The sequence below is a fragment of the Camelus ferus genome, chromosome 11 (genome assembly GCF_009834535.1).
Source record: "Camelus ferus isolate YT-003-E chromosome 11, BCGSAC_Cfer_1.0, whole genome shotgun sequence".
Lineage (NCBI taxonomy): Eukaryota > Metazoa > Chordata > Mammalia > Artiodactyla > Camelidae > Camelus > Camelus ferus.
Window position 1 is genome coordinate 47,340,829 of NC_045706.1, and position 24,742 is coordinate 47,365,570.

Genomic DNA, 24,742 nt, shown 5'->3' on the forward strand with positions numbered 1-24,742 from the left:
CATAATTTAAAAACAAATTTAGAAAAAAATTTAAACCAGGAAGATATTTTCTTATCACACCGACTCTTTCATGGAAGTCTGTGCTAATTCCAACTTTCCTAAAAGTATATGTCAGGTAACAGTTCTATTATTCTGGTCTCCTAAAAGTTACATTTGTCTAATTTCAAGTATATAATTTCTTCTTAATAGGACATATAGGACATGTTCAAAAGCACGTATCTATGAAAGAGGAAAGGACATGCAATTTTAGTACAACAGGACATTGGAGGCATTTTTTAAATTTACGTATTACTAAAATCGAATTTAATAATGTCAAACTTCAAAATTCTATCAGAAAGCCAGTGAAGATCAATGCCATCCACCATCTTAAAAGGAGCTATTAAAAAGATAACTGTGTTTCACTACTAATTTTAGAAGATTTTCCTTTCTTTTAAAATTCTAACCTTCAAGCCAACTGAAACTATCAAGCACTCTGTTGCTACCTAAGTTCTTTCCTCTCTTCTGCACTGAGGATTTTGCTTGTACAAGAGTTTGGACCTCTTATCTCTAGTTAGGCCTACCAGGTGGGGAAAAGACTGAAGTAGCTCTGGCACATTAAATTTCAAAGATGGGCTGATGGTAGATGGAGAGCAGAGCGATCAAAACCTTCCAAACCGTCACATTGGAAATAAATAATTTACACTTTGTATAACAATCTGTTAGACTGATGAGGAAAATTTTGAGTATCTCTATGTCTACCCAACCTGGACAGATACTCTCTGTTGATACTCTCAAGTCATAGACTTCCAGAACCCAATCAAATTCCCTCCTTGTACAAGGCACTTGCTGCTAGTAGTGTGGAAGGCGATTATTTTGTTTGTCAGGTAGTGATGTGTTCACATTTCTATTGTGTTGACTATATATTCCCTGTACACATTTCAATGGCTGTGTCTTAGATTGAAAACTCCAAGTGACCCAGGACAGTGAATCATACAAGCAAGTGCTTTGTGAACATTTCTTGGATGCAGATGACTCTTATCTTCCTTGGCAACAATCTGGCATTGATTTTTGTGTGTGTGGTATTATATTTCATGTGCCTATCTTAACATGCAACACACCAGATATCCCATTATAGCCTGATTTCCTCTCGTAACCCTCTACTCAAGGAAACAGTATACAGCTTCTTTTATTCTCAGCTACAGCTTGAAACTAGACCAGGGTTGGCCACCTACCCTGATTCAAGGACCATATATCCACAAATTAACTAAAAACCCATGAAAGGATCCTATGCAAAGGGCTCTATGTATAGGAGGAACTTTATTTAGGTTAGCCAAGCAGGCTGGTTTTCTCCACGAACTGTTCCAGAAAATTTTTAAGAGGATTAATCAGGTAAGTGAATGTTGCCAAGCTGCAAGTTTAGCAGAGATGTCACAAATGTGAATCCATTCAACAAATGATGGTGATGACGATGACAATGACAGTTATATTGGTGGTGATGTGACTCACCGTAACAATTAACTTTAGTCACTTAATGATGTGTCACTTCCTACAAATATTAACTCATTCACAATAACCTTATGATGTGAGTAGGTCCATTTTTCAAAAAAGCAAACTGAGACAGAGGAGCAAAGTAAGCTGCTCAATGTCGACAGCTATACAGCTATAAGCTATAAGACAGCTATAAGAATCAGGATTCAAACTTGGGAGTCTGACACCAGAAATTGTGTTCTCCTTGTTTAAATTGTCTTAGAATCAAAAGGGAGGAGACATGTCTGGGGATGATGTTTTTAAAAAGCTTTGTTTCTTACAAGTACATGAGCTTCAGTGAGCTGATGACTCCACAGATGTTTATGCTCTGTGTCCATTCGTGGGATTTTAACCAAGCCATTCACATGGTGCTATAGCCTGTACCCCTCATTATGAGAAACACATGTTCAAATTTATTTTTAAAAAGTAAGATTCATAATCACTCATTAAACATATGCTATTAAAATGCAAGATTTAGACTGTAGTACTTTCAATGTGCGAAGATAATTTTTTAGATTATGTGATTTGCTTTTGAGCTTTTTTTTTACTACTTTAACGATTACTTGATACACTTGAAAAAGTAAGCTCATATTTCATATTTCACCAGACTAGTAATTCAAAATTATTTAATTTATAATATGTTAAAATTTCCACATTAGAAGAAATAGGACTTTTTCAATGACAACAATTAAAAGCATGGGGAAAAGGACAGCACCTTGCAGCCAGAGGTCCATCACAAACACCTCTAAGCTCAAAAAGGCAAAGAATCATCTGCAAACTTTAGCCTCAGAAAATTTTTCCAAATGACTACTTTTGGGGTGATTATTTATTAAAACACTATTTTTTAAATTAGAATTATCTTATTTGTTTTGTAGACTATTTATTGGTTAGATACAAATGCTATATCTGAAACAACTCCCCTCTCCTCAAATTTTCTGCACATTTCTTTTCTCATTTATGGTCAACATCATTCATCTACTTATTCATTAAATAAATATTTATAGCATATTTACTATGTGCCCAGCACTTTAGTTTGGGGAATGCATCATTGGGAAAAAAGATTAAAATTGTTGGCTTCATTGAATTTACTGTAGACAGACTAAACAAACAAGTAAAGATGCAATATGTCAGTGAAAAGAAGTGCTATGGAGAAAAACAGAGAGGGGAAGAGGTTTATATGGGGGCTGGAAACGGGGTTGCAGTTCTAAGCAGGGTGGTCAATGGAGGCCTTCCAAAAAGGTAACATTCAATTCAGCAATGGTGTCAGAAAAGAGAAGATTCTGGAGGGTTTGGGGGAGGTCTGAAAGTAGAGAGAAACTAGATCTAAAACTAAAATAGCTTCTTTGAGGGAAAAAAAATCATGGTCACAACATAGTATATCAGATTTCACTATAAGTTTTCAAGGTTGTAAGATTGTAATATAAAGCTATGTATGTGAAATGAATTCCAGTCTAGTTTGTAAATTTCAAATCTGCCTACTTGACATCTTCTGTTGGTGTCTAATAGACTTTTTAGACTAGACATATCCAAAATCAATTTCTGATCTTCCACCATCTCCAATCTGTTTAATTCAGTCTCCCATGTAGCAATATAAATGGTAAGTCCACATTCCCAGTTCTCAAGACAAAAACCTTGAGTTATTCTTTACTCCTTTTTCTTTCTCATACTCAATATATAATGTTCAGCAAATTCAGTTGGTTTGCCCATCACTGTATATGCTCAATCAAAAACCTTCAGCCCCTCTATTTTAAAAACCATTGTCTTAACCTCCATCATTGTTCACTTGGAGAATAGCAATAGTTTTCTAACTTCCTGCTTCCTCCTGTTTTCAACACAGTATTCAGAATGACCCTTTTAAAATGAAATTCACTCAAAGCTCTCCAACAGCTTCCCATCTGACTCAAAATATAAGCTAAATGTCTGACAATGGTTTATGTGCCCTACAAGATCAGGTCTCCTTTTTAGTCTCAGACATCCCCTCATCTCACTAATACTAACTTTCAAGGGCTTTCCCTCCTCAAAGTTTCTCTACTTGCTATTTCCTCTGCTACAAATTAATCAACAGGTAGAAAGCACTGTTGAAAGCTTGATGGAAGGCTAGGCTTACTAACCAGCATGTGAGTCATACATAAATATCGTAATATATCGCTTCATGCCTTCATGGCATTATAAATAAATTCATATATAAATTTTTGGGTTGTTCATCAACATTAGAAGATAAGAAATCTACATTTATAAATACCAAGTTCTGCTCTATAATTAAATGGAAGATTAGAAAGATTTAGCCTTAAATCACAGAACTTGTAGTGACTGCAGAGGGATACTATACTATATATGCTTATCTTTTCCTCTCACTTTAAAACATTTTACTTCATTGATGACAAAAGAAAACTAGCAGTATGGAAAATACATTGGGAAAAACTAATAAAATACTTCTTTTTTAAAATTAGAATTTGTATTGAAATTAATTATTTCTAAAGACAAATAAGACAATCAATTAGAAACAAGAGGCAAACATACCAGGCATTTAAGACTAATTACTAAGCATTAATTTTAATTTAGAAATTCCCAACAACCAAGGCATAGTGAAATGCATATATTTTAATATAGTTCTATTGTCTGATAAGTGATAGTATATTAGATACTTGGTAACAATCTTTCCTGGATTGAAATTTCAGTAACTCTTAAGATACCTGTAATATAAAATGTTTCAGATAAAATATTAACAGTGTTCATGAAGTCAGAAAAAAATGACACTAAATTTCAGTTAGGGTAAAGAATTTAAATAAAACAAAGATGAAACTGTCTGGGTATAATACTTCACAATAGATAGAGAAGGACAGAGCCTAATGACCTTAGCATGTAAATCCAAAAATAGTAAGTACATTGTCTTTTAGATTGCTTCTCAGCAGAAGTTTTTTGTATCATTAAATCAATAAAGCCTAAGTGTAAAGAAAAATTCTTGGAAATAAAGGGAGTTGAGCTCATCTGTAAGAATTTTTTTATTTGAGGGAATGCAAAAGACAAAAGGTAGATAATCCAGACATGGGCAAGATCATGACCATCAGACTCAGGGATAGTCCTAACTATCAGGAACACAAGAAAGATTTTAGCAAATAAAAAATGAGTTTTTGGATTTGTATGCCTTAGAGGGCCAGGAATAGGAGGCATCATAAAGGACTCAGGCAAAAAAAAAAAAAAAAAAAAAAAAAAAAAAGCAGAACAACTAATATTTATATAACAGGTACTAGGGAGTAGGGAGCCACTAAATATTTCAGAGTAGTGATGCAGCAATTTATGGTAAGATTAATTTGGCACAAGCAGGTACAACTGTTGCAAGGGAAAAGGTCAGGAAAGAAATTAATGTAATCCCATAGGCTTAATATATTGAGGACTTAGTATACTTCTGAGGCAAGCTGTCTTACAAAAGGAAGGGTTTCCTTATCTTCTTTCCAGCTATAGTGTATCTGCATATCTCTATCTAACTATATCTATATCTTCATCTGTAACTATATCTATATCTGTATCTATAACTATATTTATAACTATATCTATTATCTGTATCTATAGCTATAACTATATATATATATTTAACTATATCTATATCTTTACCTGTATCTGTAAGTATATATCTGTATCTATAACTATATATCTATAACATAGTTTTATAACTATGTATCTTTAACTGTATCTATATCTTTATGTGTATCTGTAACTACATCTATACCTTACATAGGGCATTAAGGGATTAGATTTCATGCTAAGGGCAAGGAAAGACATTGAAACCTACAAGGGGTTTTATGCCTGGTGACAGATGACAGATTTGCACTTTAGAAACATTACACAAGTTCAAGTAGGAGAAAGAAAGTTTACAAAAACTAGAGGAAATAAATTAGGAGCCTGCTAAAGAAAATCTAGATGAGAGATGCCAGTGCCTGAATTAAGGTACTGACAAAGACCATCTTAAAACTCTCCTCAGCTTGACTAAACTTTAGATAGACTTCTTTCTGACTCGAGGCCCCCCAATCTGCCTTTTCTTAGATCATGTATTTTACAAACTTATAATTGTAAATTCTTTCTTTGTCCCTTGAGATGTAAATATTTTTTAATGCTTCTTCCCAGGTTTATAACCCAGGACTGTCTTTCTCAAGGAACTGGGAGCCATCCCTTTGAGATGTAATCATCAAAGAAGACAGCCCTATCTTCCAGTCTGTCTGGGAGGGTAAACACTTTAGAGGGCAGTTTGCTCCAAATTATAAAAGCACTTTCTGTCATGAAAATAGAGTTCACTTTTCCTTCGGATAATGCCAATTAACAAAAATAGATGCTTTCACCCCATCTCTGAAAATTTGTCACTGCTTTGTTTCAGCAGAACTGAATTCAGAGTGAATTCTGGTCTCTCTACTCCCACAGTCTTGAGTAAAGTCTTCCTTTCTTTTTTAATTTTGTCCAGAGCACATTTTCTTTGAAAACAGTGAGAGTGGAGGTGGTGAAAAAAATAGACAAGTCCAGAAAATATTTAGGAGATAGTAAAACCCAATATTGTATGATTAGAAGTGGGAAGGAGTAAAAAATTATTCCCAGGTTCAGACTTCTCAACAGAAGGCACAGCAGCACCACAAGGAATACAGGAGTTAGGGTAGATTTGTGGGGTAAGATGTTGCATTCAGGCTTGGAAACAGTGAGTTCCACAGGGGCCTGTGAGTTCCAAGAGGCAAGGAAACTTACAAGCCCGCCAACACATGCAGCCAGAGCTCAGGAGACAGGGCTTGGCTGAGGTCATGAACCTATATATGACCTGTGAAGTCCTGAGACTCTAGGGGAATGTCCCGGAAAAATGGAAAAAACTGGAGGACTTACAGGACCTAGATCAGAACTTTAGAGAACCTGAGTATGTAAAAAATAGACAGAGGAAGAGGAAACCATGAAGCACTGAGAATGATCACCCAGAAAGGTAGGAAAGCAGAGTTATCACTAAATACACAGCTGAAATTATAGAAACCATCAATGAGGAAGTGTACCACTCAGTGTAGCGCTGCTGACTAATGTCATTTCATCCAGGCTACCACAGCTGGGCTTTTCATAGCAACCTAAACCAAATTATGTCATGAATAAGGTAATGAGGTCATGTCTTCATATTCTGGCATGGTAATTCAGTATAAATTGGAGTTATTGAGAGTGCATACTGATAATAAATAGGACCCATTAAATTGTTTCCACTTTTTAAAATAAACCACCCACTCACAGCAATTTTTTTATTCTCATGTTGGAGGCTATTCAACAGACTGCATGTTAAAAAGCAGCAGTGAGGATGTTCTATTACCAACATGAAGTTAGAGTGCATGTGGCTTTTTTAAATCCCCAAAATCATCTCCAGTATTTAAGTTTTGATATGCTCCTATCCATTTGTGGCTGTTGACGTTTTGAGGTTGTGTCCAGTAACCTAGGCAACTGTTCTCATCCCTGTCCTAATTTACTTCTATTTATAGAGCATACAGAGATTCAATGGCTTCAATGATATTCTTTAAGGCAGAGCAGGTTTACAAACTATATTTTTAAGTGAGTATAATATTAAAGAAGTCACAAATATCAGTCATCAAACTAACTGCATGTTACAATTTCTTTGATTTTTGGGTCATCAGTAAATAAGATGAATAATGTATCTTTAAAAAGATGTCATAACTTCATCATGCTGAAATATGACTACTGTTGACATTATACATTTTAAGTGGTTTGTTTTTGATGTTATTTTCATTAAATTGAATTTCAGCAATTAGAGAACACAGCTTTGAATGCTTTCAAATAAAAATCTAGCCTTATTCAGCACTGTTAGATGAGTTCCTCTTGTCACTCCTCATCTAGAAGACATTATGATCAAAGTTGAAATTGTGTGAGATAAAACAAAATTTTTGACTTTCTTTTTAACCTTACCAGCTTTCAAGCTGTTTCGGCAGAGGGAAGAATCATTAGAACATCTGTCCTTCTTGGACACGGGTAGAGAAAGAAAAGGGGATTTTAAATGACTACTTAGAAAACTGTCTCCAACATGCATCCTATACAAAAATCAGGATGACACTTTTTCTTTTTTTTAAGGAGTATGTACCATAAAACTAGTAAATTAAGCCCTACAAGCCCTGGAGGACTCTGAGAAAGACAGAAACTAACAGATCACCAAACTACCACCATCCCACAAAGAAGAAAAACTCCTAGTGCAGGGCCAGGCATTCCAAAATCACTGAAGAAAGTAAGAACTTGACAACTGTTGGGTAAATCATTGTTCCTACTACTGAGAGTTGCTTTTTTGATCACTACATCAGGTCTGTGTTATTTATATGAATATAAACGTACTCGTTAAGAACCGTATTAACACCATCTTCTTTTAACCTCTTAAGGCAGTTTCTGAAAAGACCCTCCTGAGTGAAAAACAATTTCGAAAGAGTATTGGTAATAGAGCACTAAATGTTTATCCTCACAAAGCCAGAAAACCAAAGTTGTCTCATTTCAAAAGGCTGAGAGATTTGTATTTACAAAGCTCCTTGAGCTACTCAAAAGGAAGTAAAGTATAGCACACACAAGTCTACACATATTTTGAAACTCATTCTTATAAAAATTAAAATTTATTGAGCATTTCCTTTGTGAAAGGAATGCATTAAAATTTTCATGTATCTAGTTTTATCGTCAAAAACAACACTAAAATAGATATTACAATTTTCTTCACCCTTACTCTGAGCATTTTTGAACCCCTTCACCCATTTCCCCCGCCCCATCTATTAGTAATAATAGATACTATTATTATCACAATTTTACAGGTGAGAAAACTGAACATTAGAAATATAAACTAACTTTCCCAGGGTTATGTGGATAGTAATTGGTAGAACCCAGATTTGAACCAAGGTTTCTGAGACTCCAAAGTTCATGCTCTAAACTCCTACATTATATAGCAGGGCCAGGAAAGGCAAGTTACCTGCTCCCCAATTTAATTCACAAAACCCTCTTTTAATCTATTTTATTGAGTCTCTCTAAATCCACAGTTGTCCCTTACGTAGGCTTGAGGAACGTAATTTTGGCCACCTCTCTCCTGACACGAGCAGTCTGCTGAGTCTCCACTGCTACTGCTGCCAGTACTGCAGACAGTAAACCAGGAGCAGTTTCTGAAACGAGAATGCTCCCTTACTGAAACAGCCCAGAAGTCAACGCGGTAAGAGGCTGGCAGGAATAACCACCTCTGTCTTCTGGAGTCTATGGTTGGGGACCTCAGATTGCTGTCCTACATCCTCTGCTGTTTGATTCTACTTGATTAAAACTCCGTCTCGTCAAAGCAAAGTGATCCACCAGGGAGGCTCTCAGGGTGAGGGCATCACTGTGTAGTTTCCAAATAGCGATCAACAAACTGATTTTGTTATTGATGGAAGGCTGTTGTATTGAGACGTTTAGAAATCTGTGAGGCTTAAACAGATCTGATGCTAAGGTTTATGATCTTCAGTCTCACAAGTCATCTTTCTGTGAGAGGAATTCTATTACCAGCTCCATAACACTGGCCACAGCAACAGCAGGGCAGTGAGCTCTTACAGGATCATGAGATTCTTGCCAGGTTTACCAGCGCGCTGTACTGGACAGGACGTGGCTGGTGCCAGGAGGCCTGGGATTTGGTCCCAGTCTAAGTAGCTTGAATACACTACTGAAATTCTTTGAGTCTAATTCCCTAATTAGTAATCAAGCAAAAATTCAAAACCAAACTCCAGGGCTTTTGTTAAATAAGACACCAATTTGGTAATATTCTATAAACTATAAAATGTTAACCATAATTGACAATTGGCTCTGTTTAAATAGAATATATGGCTTAACTTATATATTCCATAAAATCTTTCAGAAGCTTTTAGGACCTACCAAAAAAAAAAAAAAAAAACCCCAAAAACCCTATCATCAGTAAGTTGAAGAATTTGATTATTTTAAGAGGAATCTATTTTAATTTCACTCTCAAATTTGAGTTTTTAAAATAAAAGATGTCCATGTTATCCTTGCTCAGGGCACAAACAGAACAAACAATGAGCTCAGAAGAATGTTCTATAAACCAATAGCAAATTCCCTCTCCTGTGTCACTGTTAAATGCCTGATCCCTGGAGGCAACCACAGTATTGGTCTAGTGAGAATTCATGTTTAATAATTAAGATAATCACTAATTTCCACTGTTGTTCCTCTGCCACTTCAGAAGGCATACACTATTGGTCTTTTAGTATTTTGCTCTCATTGACTGTGGACTCTACATCATTATTTGTTGGTTACAGACCTTTACAATGCCCAGTGGCATTTGCCACCGATGACAGCCCTAACAGATGATGTTGAGTGAAAGCTACTGGGAGTGAAATGCAGAAAGTAAAATGATAATAAATAACTGTCACTCCATTACTAAACAGTGCTTGAAATTGGTTCTAGTACATGTTCAATATAGCAGCGTCTGCATAATCCAAGAACCAAAAAGGCATTTACTCCGTAGTAACAGCTGTAAACAAAAAATATGAACACTTGTCTTGTGCAGTGAGCAGGAATTCTTCACTGAGCATGGTCTAAGTATTCAAAAAATTCTCAACAGATTTCACTTCAAAATCTTATGGTATCTTCTCAAATTAATGGTTCTTGGGAACAGGACAAAAGGTATAAGCAGTCCAATGGACACAAACTTCAGGAAATGCTGGATAGAATACAGTCTCAAATGGCTACAAGACTGAACATATGAATATATTCTCAGCACAGGGATGTAATTATAAGGAAGATGGGACTACTAGGGATACAAGATGCCTGGACGAGATTATAAGGCCTACCTAAGCAAGATCTTGGTTCTGGTCAGGTGATTTGGGCAGAGGACAGATTTGAGCTATCCTCCATGGCTAGTGATCTCATCAACTTCAGGCGTGAGTATGGAGTCTGTTGTAATAAACTCACAAGATAGATAATCAATAAGAGGGTGTTACTGGAGTTCAGTTATCCATACTATATGATGATTACTCTCTAAATTTTTAAAGATCTGTATCCTTCGTCTTTCTTTCAGACCACTGTAGTATCCTTTATTCTGTTCTCTTTCATTCCATCAATGACATACCAGGTTTGTTGTGCTGGTGGTTTCCTGTCTGCTTGTTAGTGAAGGATTTATTCTGCTAACCATGTGCTTAGTAAACTGACATGTGGTAACCACCGAAGTTCTCAGTGTGAAAACATAATCCACTTACAAGTTATATAAATCTGATCCTCAGTGATCTTATTAGTAAAACTGGGATAATAATATCCATATAGCATAGTTAAAGTGATAATTACACTATATAAGTGAAGTCACTATCTTTTCTTGTTTTATCCCCAAAGCAGAGCCTAAGACTAGAAGGTAGTTTATTTTGAGAATATGTTTTAGAGAACAGAACTGGGAGCCAAGGAATCTATCAGGAAAGAAAGGAGAGTCGATCCAAAGTTACATTATCAAGCTGGTCACTGCTGTTGGAATTGGCTTGATCCCCCTAGGGGACTTATTGAGGACCTGTGGAAAATGCACTTCACATAAGGTTGTGTATGTATTAGAATATCTGAGCAGCTTCCTGAGGGATTCTACACCCCAATGGCAGGAAAGCCTCCACGCAGGAAGTGAATAAAATTCAAGCTACTTGGAATGTATGCAGGGGAGCTTTACAAAAGCAGAGAGTGGCCAGGTTGAATAGAATGTTGCTTCCAATAGATTTGATGATGACAGATCTGTCTTTTACTAGATAGTGGTGAGCGGGTAGCCCACGGGCATTCCAAATGGAATGGATTGTCAGGGAACTATGCACAATGGAACACAAATCTAAGATTCAGAGCAGTTTCAGGGTGACTGCCACAAGGTTAAAAGCTGTGGCTCCTATGAAAGACTCTTAAGATCCAGGACCAGACATCACCAGCTTCATATCCTACAATGGGCAAGCAGCCATCTAGCTGCCCTTTTGTTCCAAGAACAGAAATATAAATAACAATAGTGTAGTAGTAAGAACTTTTTCTTATCATATAATTTTTAGGTTATCAAACACTCTCATATGCATTAGCTTTTTTAAAGGTACCAACCATACTGTGAGAGGTATAGTATTATTCTCATTTTTCAGATTGAGCTTCCTAAATTTTAAAGGTCTTAATCGAGGTGTCATAGTCTACATACAATAAGCCAGACTGGGAAGGCCATGGTTATCTTAATCCCAGCATTCTAAAAGGTGCCTTTATTTTAAGAAAATTTCCTCCTATTATTTCCTTTGTAAGCCCTGACACAGACCCTCCACCTCCAGTAGCTCAGCAGCAGCCTAAAGGCATCAGTCACTCCACCAGAAGCCAAGTTTACCACTGCCAACATCAACTTCCAGTTCCACTGCCACTCGCAAGAGTTGATCTCATTGAGAATGTCTACCAGATTTGAAGGAAACTGATCCCAGATGCTGTGTCTCCAGACAGTTCCCAACACAAACTGGCTACTACAGGACTGATACATCATCAGAAAGAAATGGAACCTCAAACCCCCCCAAAAACAGTATTTCTAATAAAACTCAAGTGTTGTGACTGACATATATCAGTTCTAGGCAATAAAGTATTTGGAAAAAATGGAACTTTCTGAAATGTATCCTTTTTGTACATCTCCAAATTTTATGGCACTGAATTCAACTAATGAAATAAGAGTAATAATGATATTATTGCTACTACTACTACTACAAATACTAAGCAATAACTATTGAGAACTGACTAAGAGCTAGGCGCCCTCTTGCATACGCGATCAGTTAACTTAGTTAATTCCCACAGTAATCCTCAGAAGGAGGATGCAAGGAGTATCCTCACTTTACAAATCAGGGCACAGAAGTAGAGAAAGGCTGAGTGAGTCTCCCATTACCCCAGTAAGGAAGCGGCTGATTCAGACACCTTCCCCTGCAATTGTAGCCACTACGCTATACTGCCTGGCTTGCAGACCTGAGTTCTACAGCCTGTTCTGCAGTTTCAAGCTATCAGAGGCTAGAAAACCAAACATGCACAGATTCCCAAGCACTGGGTATAATAAAGTGAAGTACAACATCTCAGAGGAATTCAGCAACTGATTAACATCTTTGGAGGTGTGAGTATGGGTGTGTATGTGTTGAGGGTAGGGGCAGAACAAAGCATTGTCAAAAGGAAGAAAACAGTAGAGGAGTATTGCCTGAAAAGTTGTTTTTTCCCCTAGAGCTTCAGAGTATATTTACAACTTCTTGGTTTCTCTTTCCTACTCTACACAAACACGTACACATTTCACTTTGATACTCCCATGACTGCTATAAAGACCAAAAGTGGCATGGAGTGATTCACTCCCTAAGCAGACACGGTCTCACTGTGAGTAATCAAAGCAGAGGAAATTATTCCCCTCATGACGCTGTCCCTGCGTCCCCTGCATTCTGAGGCTCTTCTCCCTGTGCTTTGCCAAACCAGCCCCAGATCCAGGAGCCCCACTGTGAGAGGCTCCCTGGGTTGACAAGGAGGAAGCGCAACAGACAGCTGTCCTCCCAGAGAGGTGACCTACCCGGTCAGTTTTCCCTTCCGTCTGAACACTGGTGTAACTGCAGACCTCATGATCCTCTTCCAGGTCAGAAACATCCTCTAGTTCCTCTGGAGTCTAGAAAAAGAAAGAAAAACATTGCTGGTGGGAACACAAAATGGTACAGTCTGGCAGTACCTGTAAAAGGAAGCTCAGAGTTACCAATATGACCCAGCAACTCCACTCCTAGGCAGATATCCAAGAGAAATAAAAACATAGGTTCACACAATAACTTGTGAACAAATGTTCATAGCAGCGCCAATCATAATAGCCAGAAAACAGATCTAGTGATGAGTGGATTAAAAAAAATGTAGTAAATCCATATAGCAGAATAGTATTTGGCATAAAAAACAGTGAAGTATAGATACGTGCCACAACATGGGTAAACCTTGAAAATACTACGCTAACTGAAAAAAGTCAATCACAAAGATATCACTTACAGTATAATTCTATTTATTTGAAATTCTACAATAGTCAAATTCATTGAGACAGAAATTTCACTAGTGCTTCGTAAAGGAGGGGTGGAGGAGGGGGCTGGGAGCACTGACTACTAATGGGAACGTGGTTTCTCTCTGGGATGATAACGATGTGCACTAGACAGTGGTAATGGTCATGTAATCTCATGATTATACTAAAAACATTAAAGTGGTAAATTTTATAGTATCTGAATTATATTCCAATAAATTTTGAAAGAAAAAGAAAGCAGAAATGATTGGAAGAATGTTTTTCTCTCAGTGAGTAGCAATTTGGTTAACCACTATGTGGTTACCACAAACGAAGGTGTCTTACAGCTGATAAGTAAATGGAATGAATATCATTAAAACCATATGATATCAAAAGAGCACCAAAATTATTAAGAAATCAAACTTCCTAAGAACTTGAATAATAAGTAATTTAACACAAACCGCAGTGTCTATTCTAAATAGTTAAACTGCTTCCATTGCTTTTTTTTCCATTTCAGCTTAAACATCTTTTGTTCCGAGAGGCGTCTTCCTCCAAAGTCCCCTAGACTGGCGTGGGTTCCTGCACCAGTCATTTCCTGGTATCTTCTACTTTCACTTATCATAATGCTTATCAGCCTTGATGGATGAATTAGGAAGCCAACTGCTGAACTGCCTATTCTCTGGGGTAAGGACTAGGTCCACTCCGCTTACTGTCATATCACCACAACCTAGTACATACATACTTTTGAATAAATGAAGCAAAATTATCAGTGATAGACAAAAAAAATAGAGTCAGATATGAGCCAAACAAAATATCTCAACAGCAAAAGCAAGCACTTGTCCTTGCTGTACCTCTGTTGAGCTTCCATCTTTGTTTTTAAACTAAACATTTTTATTTGCTTTTTGTTGTTTTTCTCAGTTCAAGGTTTCCATTCCCTTAGTCCCACTGGGGCAGTGATTTAAAGATGTCAGTTATTACTACAAACACAAGTAAAAGTACTTAATGAGAATTGATTTAATGTTTTTGTTTTTGTTTCCACTTTAAACTGTGATTCCTTTGCTACAAAGCTCTGGTGAGAAATCTAAACTACAAACATTTAGGCTTCATGAAAAACAACCAGACAGAAAGTGGAAGATCTCTTGTATATTCCTGGCTGTTGAAGAGTGGAAAGGGGCAAGGCCTGCCTCTTCAGAACAGCTCTGCCTTCCCGCAAACCTTGTTCCACACACGAGCCTTATTCTTCTTTTCAGGACTGTGAAGAGCTTTCCTTCCCTTGGGGCCACTCCAGCCGAGGGAACTTGCAATGATTAGCTCGCATTTTGGAGCAAAACTACCAATAGCTTAACCACTAATGGTCTCAGCTTCTTTTTCATTTCCTGGATCTTTATCCAGCTCTTTCTTCGTTCTCTAACAGTTGTACGGAGCATCACCCATCACCTTGCATAGATTTCAACTGACTCTTACTGAATCTGAATATCATCTTGTTACCAAAGCCTCCAATGTGCTGAGTAATTGTCTATATGCAGATCTCTGTATTCAGTCCTTCTTCGCTGCAACTGTGTGCAGCTACGATCACAGGGCAATTTACTCTCTCTTCTTAGGTATTCATAACATGACTTCACCACTGTCAAACTACACAATCACATATTCCACTATTAGCCATTTTTGTGTATTTTTCCCAAGTATTCAACAGAAAGGACCTTTACAATTTACCTCCTTGATACATCATCAGTTCCTGCAACACCTGACTAAATTCAATTGATCAAATTCCCTTTCCTGGGTCCTGTTGTTTTGCAACTGAAGGCTGTCTGGCCCCTACTGTGATCTGTTTCTTATAGATGTCTGTTGTTTATTATGTGGGTTTTACTCTATCATGTGGTGACATATAACTTCATCTTCAATCCCAGTATTTTATTTGACTCGAAAATGACTAAACAGAAACTAAGCGCGACTGCTGCTGTCAGGGGTCACGAGGACCATTTTTGTGCAGGGTGATACTGCAGGGAGAGAAAAGCCTAGCATTTACGCCCACATACTTCTATGCTTTTCTTTACGTTTAGCACAGGACTAACAGTTTTCTTGCAAAACCGCAAATAACCTCTTCTTTTCATGAACAAAACCAGTGGGGGAGTGTTCAAAACACTTGCAGGTAGCATGTTACATTCTGTAAGGCAAGCCGTTGGATGGTATTGTGAAAATAAAAAGTTAAATATACCATGTTATAGTTTTAGTTAAGTGGAAAGTTAGAAAAAAATAGGAGCATCCTAATCACTTTTGAGGTGTACAGTAACTCCTTTGTGCTGAAGACCAGTAATAGAAAGGGCAAATATTTTAAAAAGGGAGGAGGGAGGCTGGGCTATCTCTGCTGTACACTCTTAAAAACAGCTTGCTTTGACTTATCTAGTAACTTTGTAAGGTTAAACTTCTGAAAGGGGTGTGTGTGTGTGTGTTGTGTGTGTGTGAGATGTGTGTGTTTCTAATCAATTTTTATTCTATGGGAGGAGAGACCAACTATCTTATCTTAGATCAGTGTCATGTAGTAGAAAGACTCTATACAGTTGAGTAATTCAGACCTGAATTTGAATTCTGGCACTCCTATGAGTAGTTACAGAACATTAGGCAGTTAACGTACCCTTTTAAGCTTTGGTTTCCTGAGAACAAAATTTTGGATAATGATACCTAACCCTGAAGTTTGTTGAGGCACTCAATTGTACTAAGATGCTGTAAGGAAGAGCTTAGTCCACAGACACATGTGGGGTGCAGCAAAAGTTGTGTCTTTCTGTCTACTGTTTGTTCTCCTCTTCCTCTATTATCTTGTCCCTCATCCCATCACAACCCTTTGTATTTTTTGGTAAAATTTTTGCAGCACTTAGGATACCTACATTATACTCCAAATCTGTTACTCTGGATTGACATGATACCATGTTACATTCCAGTTATATTCACCTGACTTTGAGTATATAATGTAATCATGCTAAACAGGGCTTAGTAAAATTCCACATACACTGGTTTCTTCTAAATTCCAAACAAAGATCTATTTTGATCAGTTTTAATTATGTATAAGAGTAAGATTACCTCTTAAACTGGCCCCAACAAAGATACAATCTAATATAGATTCTTGGTAATGATAGAAATAACTTTCCTTCTCTAAATTGAACTATCTCTAAACCAGACCAGTAGGAAGATAATCCCATTTCTGTTTTCTGGAAAAAAGTGATAAATTCATTTATTACTCATTTATTTCTGATATCAGAACTCAGGAAAACTATTTCATATTTTCCTATCTAACTCTTTCTCATTGTGAAGCCTTTCTTAGGCAATGCAAAGTGATTTGAAATAAACTTAGCTTCCTCACCTTTAAATAGCAAAAATATTACCTAATTCTTAGGGTTATTGTGAGGATAAAATAAGATAATGGGCTGGAACATTATTCAGTGACTAGAAAATATTGAATGTTCAATATTATTTATGATTACTATAAATTAATATTACAGCACTTTAAGATCTCATTTTATTTACCTAAAAGAGGCAAAAAACAAGTACAGAACTTGAAAATATTCAGGTTGAGGTTTGTCTATAGACACTGAGCCTGCAATCAGCAGTAGTGGTACCATAAACTTTGGGGTCACGATAAATTGATGATTTAAATATATATATATATATTATTTAAAATATCTATTTATTTATTGAGGTATAAATGACTGCATTTGTATTGCTTCACCCTGCAACCCAAGGAGCTCAATGCTTTCTACAGATTTATTCTTTCAGCATCCTTAGTGAGACAGGTAGACGGTATTATTATACTTGAAAATTCTTATACCTTGCACAGACTTTATAGATGTTTAATATTGAAATAAAAGAAAATAAATTTTGGTCACCAAACACCAAAAATAAGGGAAGGAAGGAAGGGAGAGAGGGAGCGAGGGAGAAAAAGAAAAGAAGGAAAAGAAAATAGAAAAAATAGAAGGAAACATGAGTCACGCTTGGCATTTTCTTCTCAGAATTAAGGTTGAATTCTAAATCATAGCCGTAATTTGATCATAAATCATACTTCTCTGATTATCTGTCAACAGCTTACTATAATCAAATAACTGCCATAGCCAAATGACTGCCAGTAGTGGCCTGACAATCAGAGAAGGCATGATGCCATGGATAGTTTCCTGAAACAGGAAGCTGGAATGATATGTTCAGTGAGTTTATCTTTGCTGAGCTGATGAACTGATTTTGGAATAGCAAAGTGGAGAGTCCAGAATTAAAATACATTTTAAAAAGAGGAATAGATTTATCAATAACACAATTCAAATTACAGAAAACTAAAAAATGCCTTTTGTTGAATGGATACACATGTACTTCTCTACTCCTCAAGTAAGCACCACTCATGTGTTCATTCCACATCAACCTCTTTGGCTCCTTGTATCTACTGGTCCTCCTGCAACTTTCACATGTCTGGATCCTTACCACCATGGGAGTTCAGATGTCCTACACTCAACCCTATCCAGTCTTGCCTGGTCAGGCTACCTACAGTTAACCCTTTCTCCTAGTTCATTTATCTATTACATGACCCCATATTGTATAGTTCTCTTTAGCCTTCTTGCTATGGTCATAATCTGAAATTATGTATTTTTTTTCTTTTTTCTTTTTGGAGAAGAGGTATGTTTTGGTCTTGCCCCGTTAGAACATAAAATCCGTGAGAACAGGGATGTTGTCTGTCTTGTTTACCATTCTGAGCACCCAAAATAGCTGCTTCTAGGTACTGAGTAAAAATACCCTAACTGAATAAGGCAATAAATGATTTAATGACTAATAAGATTTGGTATTAGTGCCAGAAGAAAGTCTTGGGAACATTTTTGAGCTATGGAGTAATGATTAATCCTTTCCTTTCTCCTTTCAGTGGGTGTTGATTTAATAATCCCTTGCCTAAGGGAAAGTTTGAGGAAAAGATTTCTAGATTTTGTTTTTTTAAAAAATAAATCCTATGGAAATTAGAAATAGCAGGTTTTCTACAGCAAGAAATTTTCCACAAGGTCAAAATTCTCAGACTTGGAAGACCAGGAAGATGTCTACATATCTCATTAGGAGTACAGCATGGATATAGCAAAACTAGAGGGAAAATGCCATCTTCTAAACTCAAACCAGAGTTTCAAGTCTCACCAGAGCCCTGTGCCACAAACTTGTCACGGAAACAGTAAGCAGTAAACCTGAAGGAGCTACATGAGTTAAGACAATGGGCATTTTATTGGTAACCAGTGTGGGAAAATGTCAAGTGACAGCTAGGTCTCTCTGACACCCTAATATAGTCTAAGCTTGTAGAAATGAGTTTCTCAACCTTGGCACTATTGACATCTCACTCTGAATAATTCTGCTTGTCAGAGGCTGTCTTGTATATTGTGAGATGTTTAGCACAACTCCTAGCCTCTACTCACCACACGCAGTAGGATCCTCTCATGTTGTGATAATTAAAAGTATCTCCAGATATTTCTAAGTGTCCCCTGGTAGGGAGGATGGGAAATCACCCCTGTTGGAGAACTACTGCTCTAGAACCTTCTTCACCTGGCCCAACACAGGTGGTAGGGGTAAGGGAGGGGCCGAAGGACTATGTTTAAATTTCCCATGATCAAAGTTAAAACTTAGCTGACTTACAGAATATAAAAATAAAAAATAATTTTTTCTTATACATCTGAATTTGTGGACTGAAATTCATACCCCATATAATGCCATTATAGTTATAAGACAGAAGGAACTCTTTATTCATTTTAGTCTTAACCAAACAACTGCAAGAAGGTATTATCAGAAGATTTATGAAAATCAAATTATAAAGTTGGTTACAGTCTTAATACTAGCATTTAAAAAGCTGCTTTAATTCTGTGGTACTTATTTTCAAATTTTATTCATAGTGAATTAATTACGTAACGATATGCAGTGATAGTCCAAGTTTGCTTCTTCAGCAATGAAGAGATTAGAAAAATCAAGTCATCTCAAATAACATATTTTAGAATCTATTTTTATGTATATAAACCCAGGCTATTAAGCTAGATTCTGGGGATCTTGAGACAAATAAAACATAATCTTTGCCATTAGAGAGAGAGTGTGTAAGAACATTAGACAGAAATTTAAAAAAAAATCCCTAGGGTAATATGGCTTGATACAGAGAATAAATGGTGAGGCCTGGAGAAATTTCCTTAGCATTGTCAGACAAAAGAGGAGAATGAGTGTAATGTGCCTCAAGGGAATTTGGGAAGATATTCCTTGTATCATCAGAAAGCTGCTAGGCTTCCGTTTTGGTGGTTGATTGAGGAACTTAAAGTTAGGTTACCTGGCTTTTCTTTCTAACCCTGCCAGTTGTATCTTGTGAGAAAAATCTCGTAATTTTTCTGTATCTCAATTTACTCATCTTTAAATAGAAATGGGAAGTTATCCCAATTTACTCATCTTTAAAACAGGAATGGGAAGTTAAGTAAAACTTGATCATTTCTGAGTCCTTTGAGTTCAAGATCTTAGGAGTTCATGCTTAAACTAAAAGCATAACATTAACATTAACCTGGATGAAATGTTTCCTCAGTACTAGGAGTTCTCAATAATAGAAAATATCTGGAAAATCTATTGATTTCAGTTGATTGAAACAAAATTCACTCCAATGCACGTCATATCAATATGGGTAATCTGATGAACACATGTATCTTCTTACTCTTGCAAGGAGTGAGAAGCCATCTAGTACTGTTCTTAGTTTTATAACCTGACTGTCTAACACAGTATCTGGCAAAAAAAAAAAAAAAAAGTAGGTGCATGATAAATACGACTTTTAATGAATGCAAGGAAGAAAATAAAGGATACAAATAAAGATGCACATCTCTATTTTCTACAATAGACCACTGGTGGATTTTCTTTTATAATCTTCCAAAACAACAGTTCAAAACTGCCTTGAGGTACCATCATCATCCCTCCATTTCTTTTTTTCTCTTTTCCAGCATATAACACCATATGAATTATTCTATGTGATGAAACTCAGAAGCCTGAGTATTATACCCCTTAAAGGCTACAACAGTTGAAATACAGTCTGAGAAAGCTAAATTGCAGAATATAAAAATATACCCTAAAGAGAAAAGAGTCCATCTATAATGTACAAGAGGATATGATTAAGTACACAGTCAAACAGGATAGCTTGGGCAGATAAATCTTAAGCATGTAGATAGAATATTGCTGTCTGAGGAGATTCAACCCTGAGCCTTAGTTGTACATCTATGTTCAATGAACTAAGTCTCTATTCGTTCACTAATTAGAAACCTACCCAGGTCAGCCAGTATCATCAACCTACCCATCAAATAGCCAGTATCATCTGACATCTTACAGTTGAGTCTAGATTATTGCAGTTTTCAAAGGAGGTGATCATTATAATCACATAAGTCTATATAAAGCCTTTCTAAGGACTCTATGATTTACAGGGTAAATCATATTTTAACTTCAATCCCCCCTATCAGGAAGATTTTGGGTAGTCATTTCTCGCTCCTAAGACACTAATGAGGCTAATAACTATAGAAAAGCACACAGCAAATCAGCAAGATGGTTATAAATGAAAGTGGCACCATCAATATCATCGTACTTATTCAACCACTAAATGAGTTGGAGATCTAGCCCGATTTCCAGGACTGCATGTCTAATTCATGAAAACTGTCATTAGAAGTACTTCAGCCTGCAGTTTAAAGATATGAAAGACTAATGAAGCCATGAAGAATAGGGTTTGGATGAAAGCCTATTTTTGTAAAGTTCAAATATTAGAAATATCCAGACTCAGATCAGAATTCTCTTTGAGAACAGAAAGGCAAGATAATCATTTTTAATCGAGGTCTTAATACAATTCATTAACAATACTCTGCTGGATTATGCTACTTTCCTTTTCTTATTCAACCTTAACAATAAACTCAAAGAGGCAAATGTTATCATTCTAATACCACAGTCGAGGAAACTAAGCCTTAGAGTTAACGGAACCGATCCAGTATCACACAGCTAATAAAGGGCTGCTTCAAAGTAGGGTCCAGCGCTCATTTTATGAACCATGTGACCTGGTAGTCAAAAATGCATGATAATGTGGGAATTGAGTAGCTGAAACTTACAAGTCTAGAAAATGAGCTTCAAACAGCATGAATACACTGCTTGTAGAGCAAAGCAGGCCAAGTATTTACAAGCTTTGATCAACGTATCATGAATGGTCCTTAACCTCTTCCTCTCACCCCAGATATCATTTCTGGACCTCAGAGAAACTTGGTGTCCACAGCAAGCAGATAATCCAGCCTTTCCTCATTGCTCCACTGCCACCAATCTTGAACCATATATTGTCTTAAAAAACCCAACTAAAAGCAATCCTGCTTGTTTCTCAGGCTGGCACTCTGGCCTTAAGTTACTTATACCAGGCTTGAGATCAATTCCATTTTAGTCCATAGTAGGAACAAAAGTGTGCCAATGAGTCTGGAAGGAAAAAAGCTCCTCAGTCATTTCTGTTTTCTTTTTTTAAGTTCTGTATGAGTTAGTTTCTACTAATCAGTAAAACTATTAAACGTGTTTTGAACAGAGCTGATTTTATATCTTATTTCCAAATTATAAACAGAAAACCTAAGATAAGTAACTTGCCAAAGTTCTTATAGTAAGGCAGGAATGGTCGTGGAACGGAATATAAAGATTGAGTATCTGGATTCTAGATCAGATGCTGCCTTTAACAGCTTGTGACCCAAATGAGTGCTCAGCTTGTTGAGAACTCAGCTTCTTCAGAAGTAAATGAAAGGACTGAACTAAATGATTTATAAAATCTCATTCACTTCTACTGTTCACTCTATTGCAGGTTTGGATACAATAGATCAGGAAAGATAATAAACTTTTTTTTTTTAGAGAAAATTTTGAATTAGCAGGACACCCTTCCTTTGAAACGTTGAAAGCAATTTTAGATCCCAAGTCCCTTTTGTTAACCTCTGAAGAGGTGAGAAACAACTTTATAAACTTGTTTTGTCCAGGACTATATGGGACAAAGGTAGGATTCTTCACAGGTAGTAACTGATGCTGCCACTGGAGACTTGCGGCAGGACCACTGCCTGTTGCTCTGCAGGCGGGAGCTGAGCTGCTGTTGCAAACAAGGCAGCGATCACAGTCAGAGCAGCAGGAGAGCCGGCAGCGATCACAGCGGCGGGGCGGCGGCAGCAGGAGTAGCAGCAACCGACCGCAGCAGAGGCGACTACAGGTGACCCTTAACACAGCCTGACCTCTAACTCTTGGGTGTAAGCCATGAATATCACATAAATTCTATCGTATTTGAGTGAGGAAAATCTCACCCTTTCCACCAAACTCTATGCCAAACGGACTCTATATATGTGAATGTGTGTTCTTATCCTTAGAGTAGACAGCTGAAGGGAGGTTATCAAATTAAAAAAAAAAATTCAAGAAAGCTATTCTAAAGATAGTAAAATAAGAATTTCAGAGAATATTGAATGGCAAAGGAAAAGCACTTAATCCTCTTTCTACTGAATGTATACATACATATATATTCTAATTATATAAAGCACATAAACATATTGCATACAAATGAGACAGAGAGAGGGCTGTGGACTGTTCTATGCAGCTTTTCTTTATAACTGATTTGTTTCTAAATGTTTATAATACATATTTATTACATTCATTATAAGGAAAAGAAAAAACACACAATGAGTGCTACAAGAAAATCTGCTTAAGGCTGAATGTGCCATTTCAAGGACGTGTCAGCAATAAAAAAAGAGCAAGATTGCAAAACTCACAGCACGGGAGCAGAGCTGGCCTTGTCACTTTGCAAGGGGTCCATCAACATGGCACGGTATTTGACGCTGATGTGGACACAGAAACTTTCAGTAGGTGAGAAGAAAATTGCAGCATATGTCTTCATTATCAGAGCAAACACTAAGGAAGACTGACTGCAGACACAGAGATGTATCCCTTACAGGACCCTATGCTCTTTTCCTGTATTGCCTGGTCTCCCTTTTAGCTCTGTGGATCCATGAACTCAGCTGCTTCATTATTTCATATATCACATGTTCAGTGTCCTGGAAACTGGTTTCACCGAAGTGTGCTAGAACGAAGACTTTGTGGGAAAGGAAAGTGGTAGTTTGATTTCCCAGCCGGCATATATGTTTTTTAATGTATTGGAAATCATTTACTTCCAGAAATTGTTAGGCGGCCAGGACTATTACCAACAGTCCACACAAAATTCATCTATCTAGACTTGCAAAGAAATCCCAGGCACAGTAATAAAGAAAAAAACTGTCTGCCTTGTTCCAGCTGCAGTTATTATATAAGGCTAAGCAGCATGTCCAAACCTGACACTCCTATTTCACACTGAACTAAAAAACAGAAAAAATATGAAAGAAGTTCCATGTTACTGGGGAGATGTTGCTCAATAAGACAGTAATTCAGATCTATATTATACTTTTGTACATATTATTCAGGGTTATTGGATTGAAGTTGGCTTTATGGGACATAAGAATTCCCTACACTAGTAGAATAAAGTTGCTTAAGTTGGCAGCTTATATATAAAACAGAACACTAGAATGCCACAAAACAAATATTTGGACAACCCCTAAGGAAGAATTATGCTCTCTCTATAAAGGGATTTTTAGATCCCCAAACTAAAAGGCCTATTTGCAGAAGCAGGTGAATACATCATTGTTGGAGATGTAGTCAGATGTAAGTGGCTGTGAAGGTAGCTCATGGCAAATGCACTGTGCTGTTTCTACACAGGTCTTTCCTGATCAATGCAATTAGGACAAGTGGTATGGAAATCAGATTTTTAAATGTGCCTGTGTTCTTTAACATGTTCAACATATACATACCATAGAATACAGTCACTCCACTTCTAGGTTATCCACCCAAGAGAAATAAAAACCTATTCACATAAAGACTTGTATACAACTAATCATAGCAGCCAAGTAGCAGGAAATGAACCGGATGTTCATCAACAGGGGAATGGTGTAACAAACTGTATGACCATTCAATAGAATGTTACTCAAATGTAAAAAAAAGGAATAGATTATTGATACAAGTAACAACTGGCTGGATCTCAAAGTAATTGTGCTGAGTGAAGAAAGCCAAATAAGAGTACATACTATATGATTCTACTTATATAGCATTCTAGAAATTTCAAATCTATCTATGGTAACAGAAATGGTCTGTGGGACCATTTGGGGTCTACAGGAAGGAGTGATTAGGTTACAAAGGGTCATG

General features: G+C 36.8%; 1 protein-coding gene across 7 annotated transcripts in view; it reads right to left on the reverse strand.

The window, feature by feature from the left end:
- Positions 1-24,742, reverse strand: part of CTNNA3 (catenin alpha 3) — a 1,348,033-nt gene that overhangs the window by 142,990 nt on the left and 1,180,301 nt on the right. For all 7 annotated transcript variants that reach the window (XM_032491499.1, XM_032491498.1, XM_032491494.1 and 4 more), the window contains one exon: positions 13,052-13,144. In XM_032491499.1, coding sequence (XP_032347390.1) covers positions 13,052-13,144 — 93 coding nt within the window. The remainder of the gene's footprint in view (positions 1-13,051; positions 13,145-24,742) is intronic.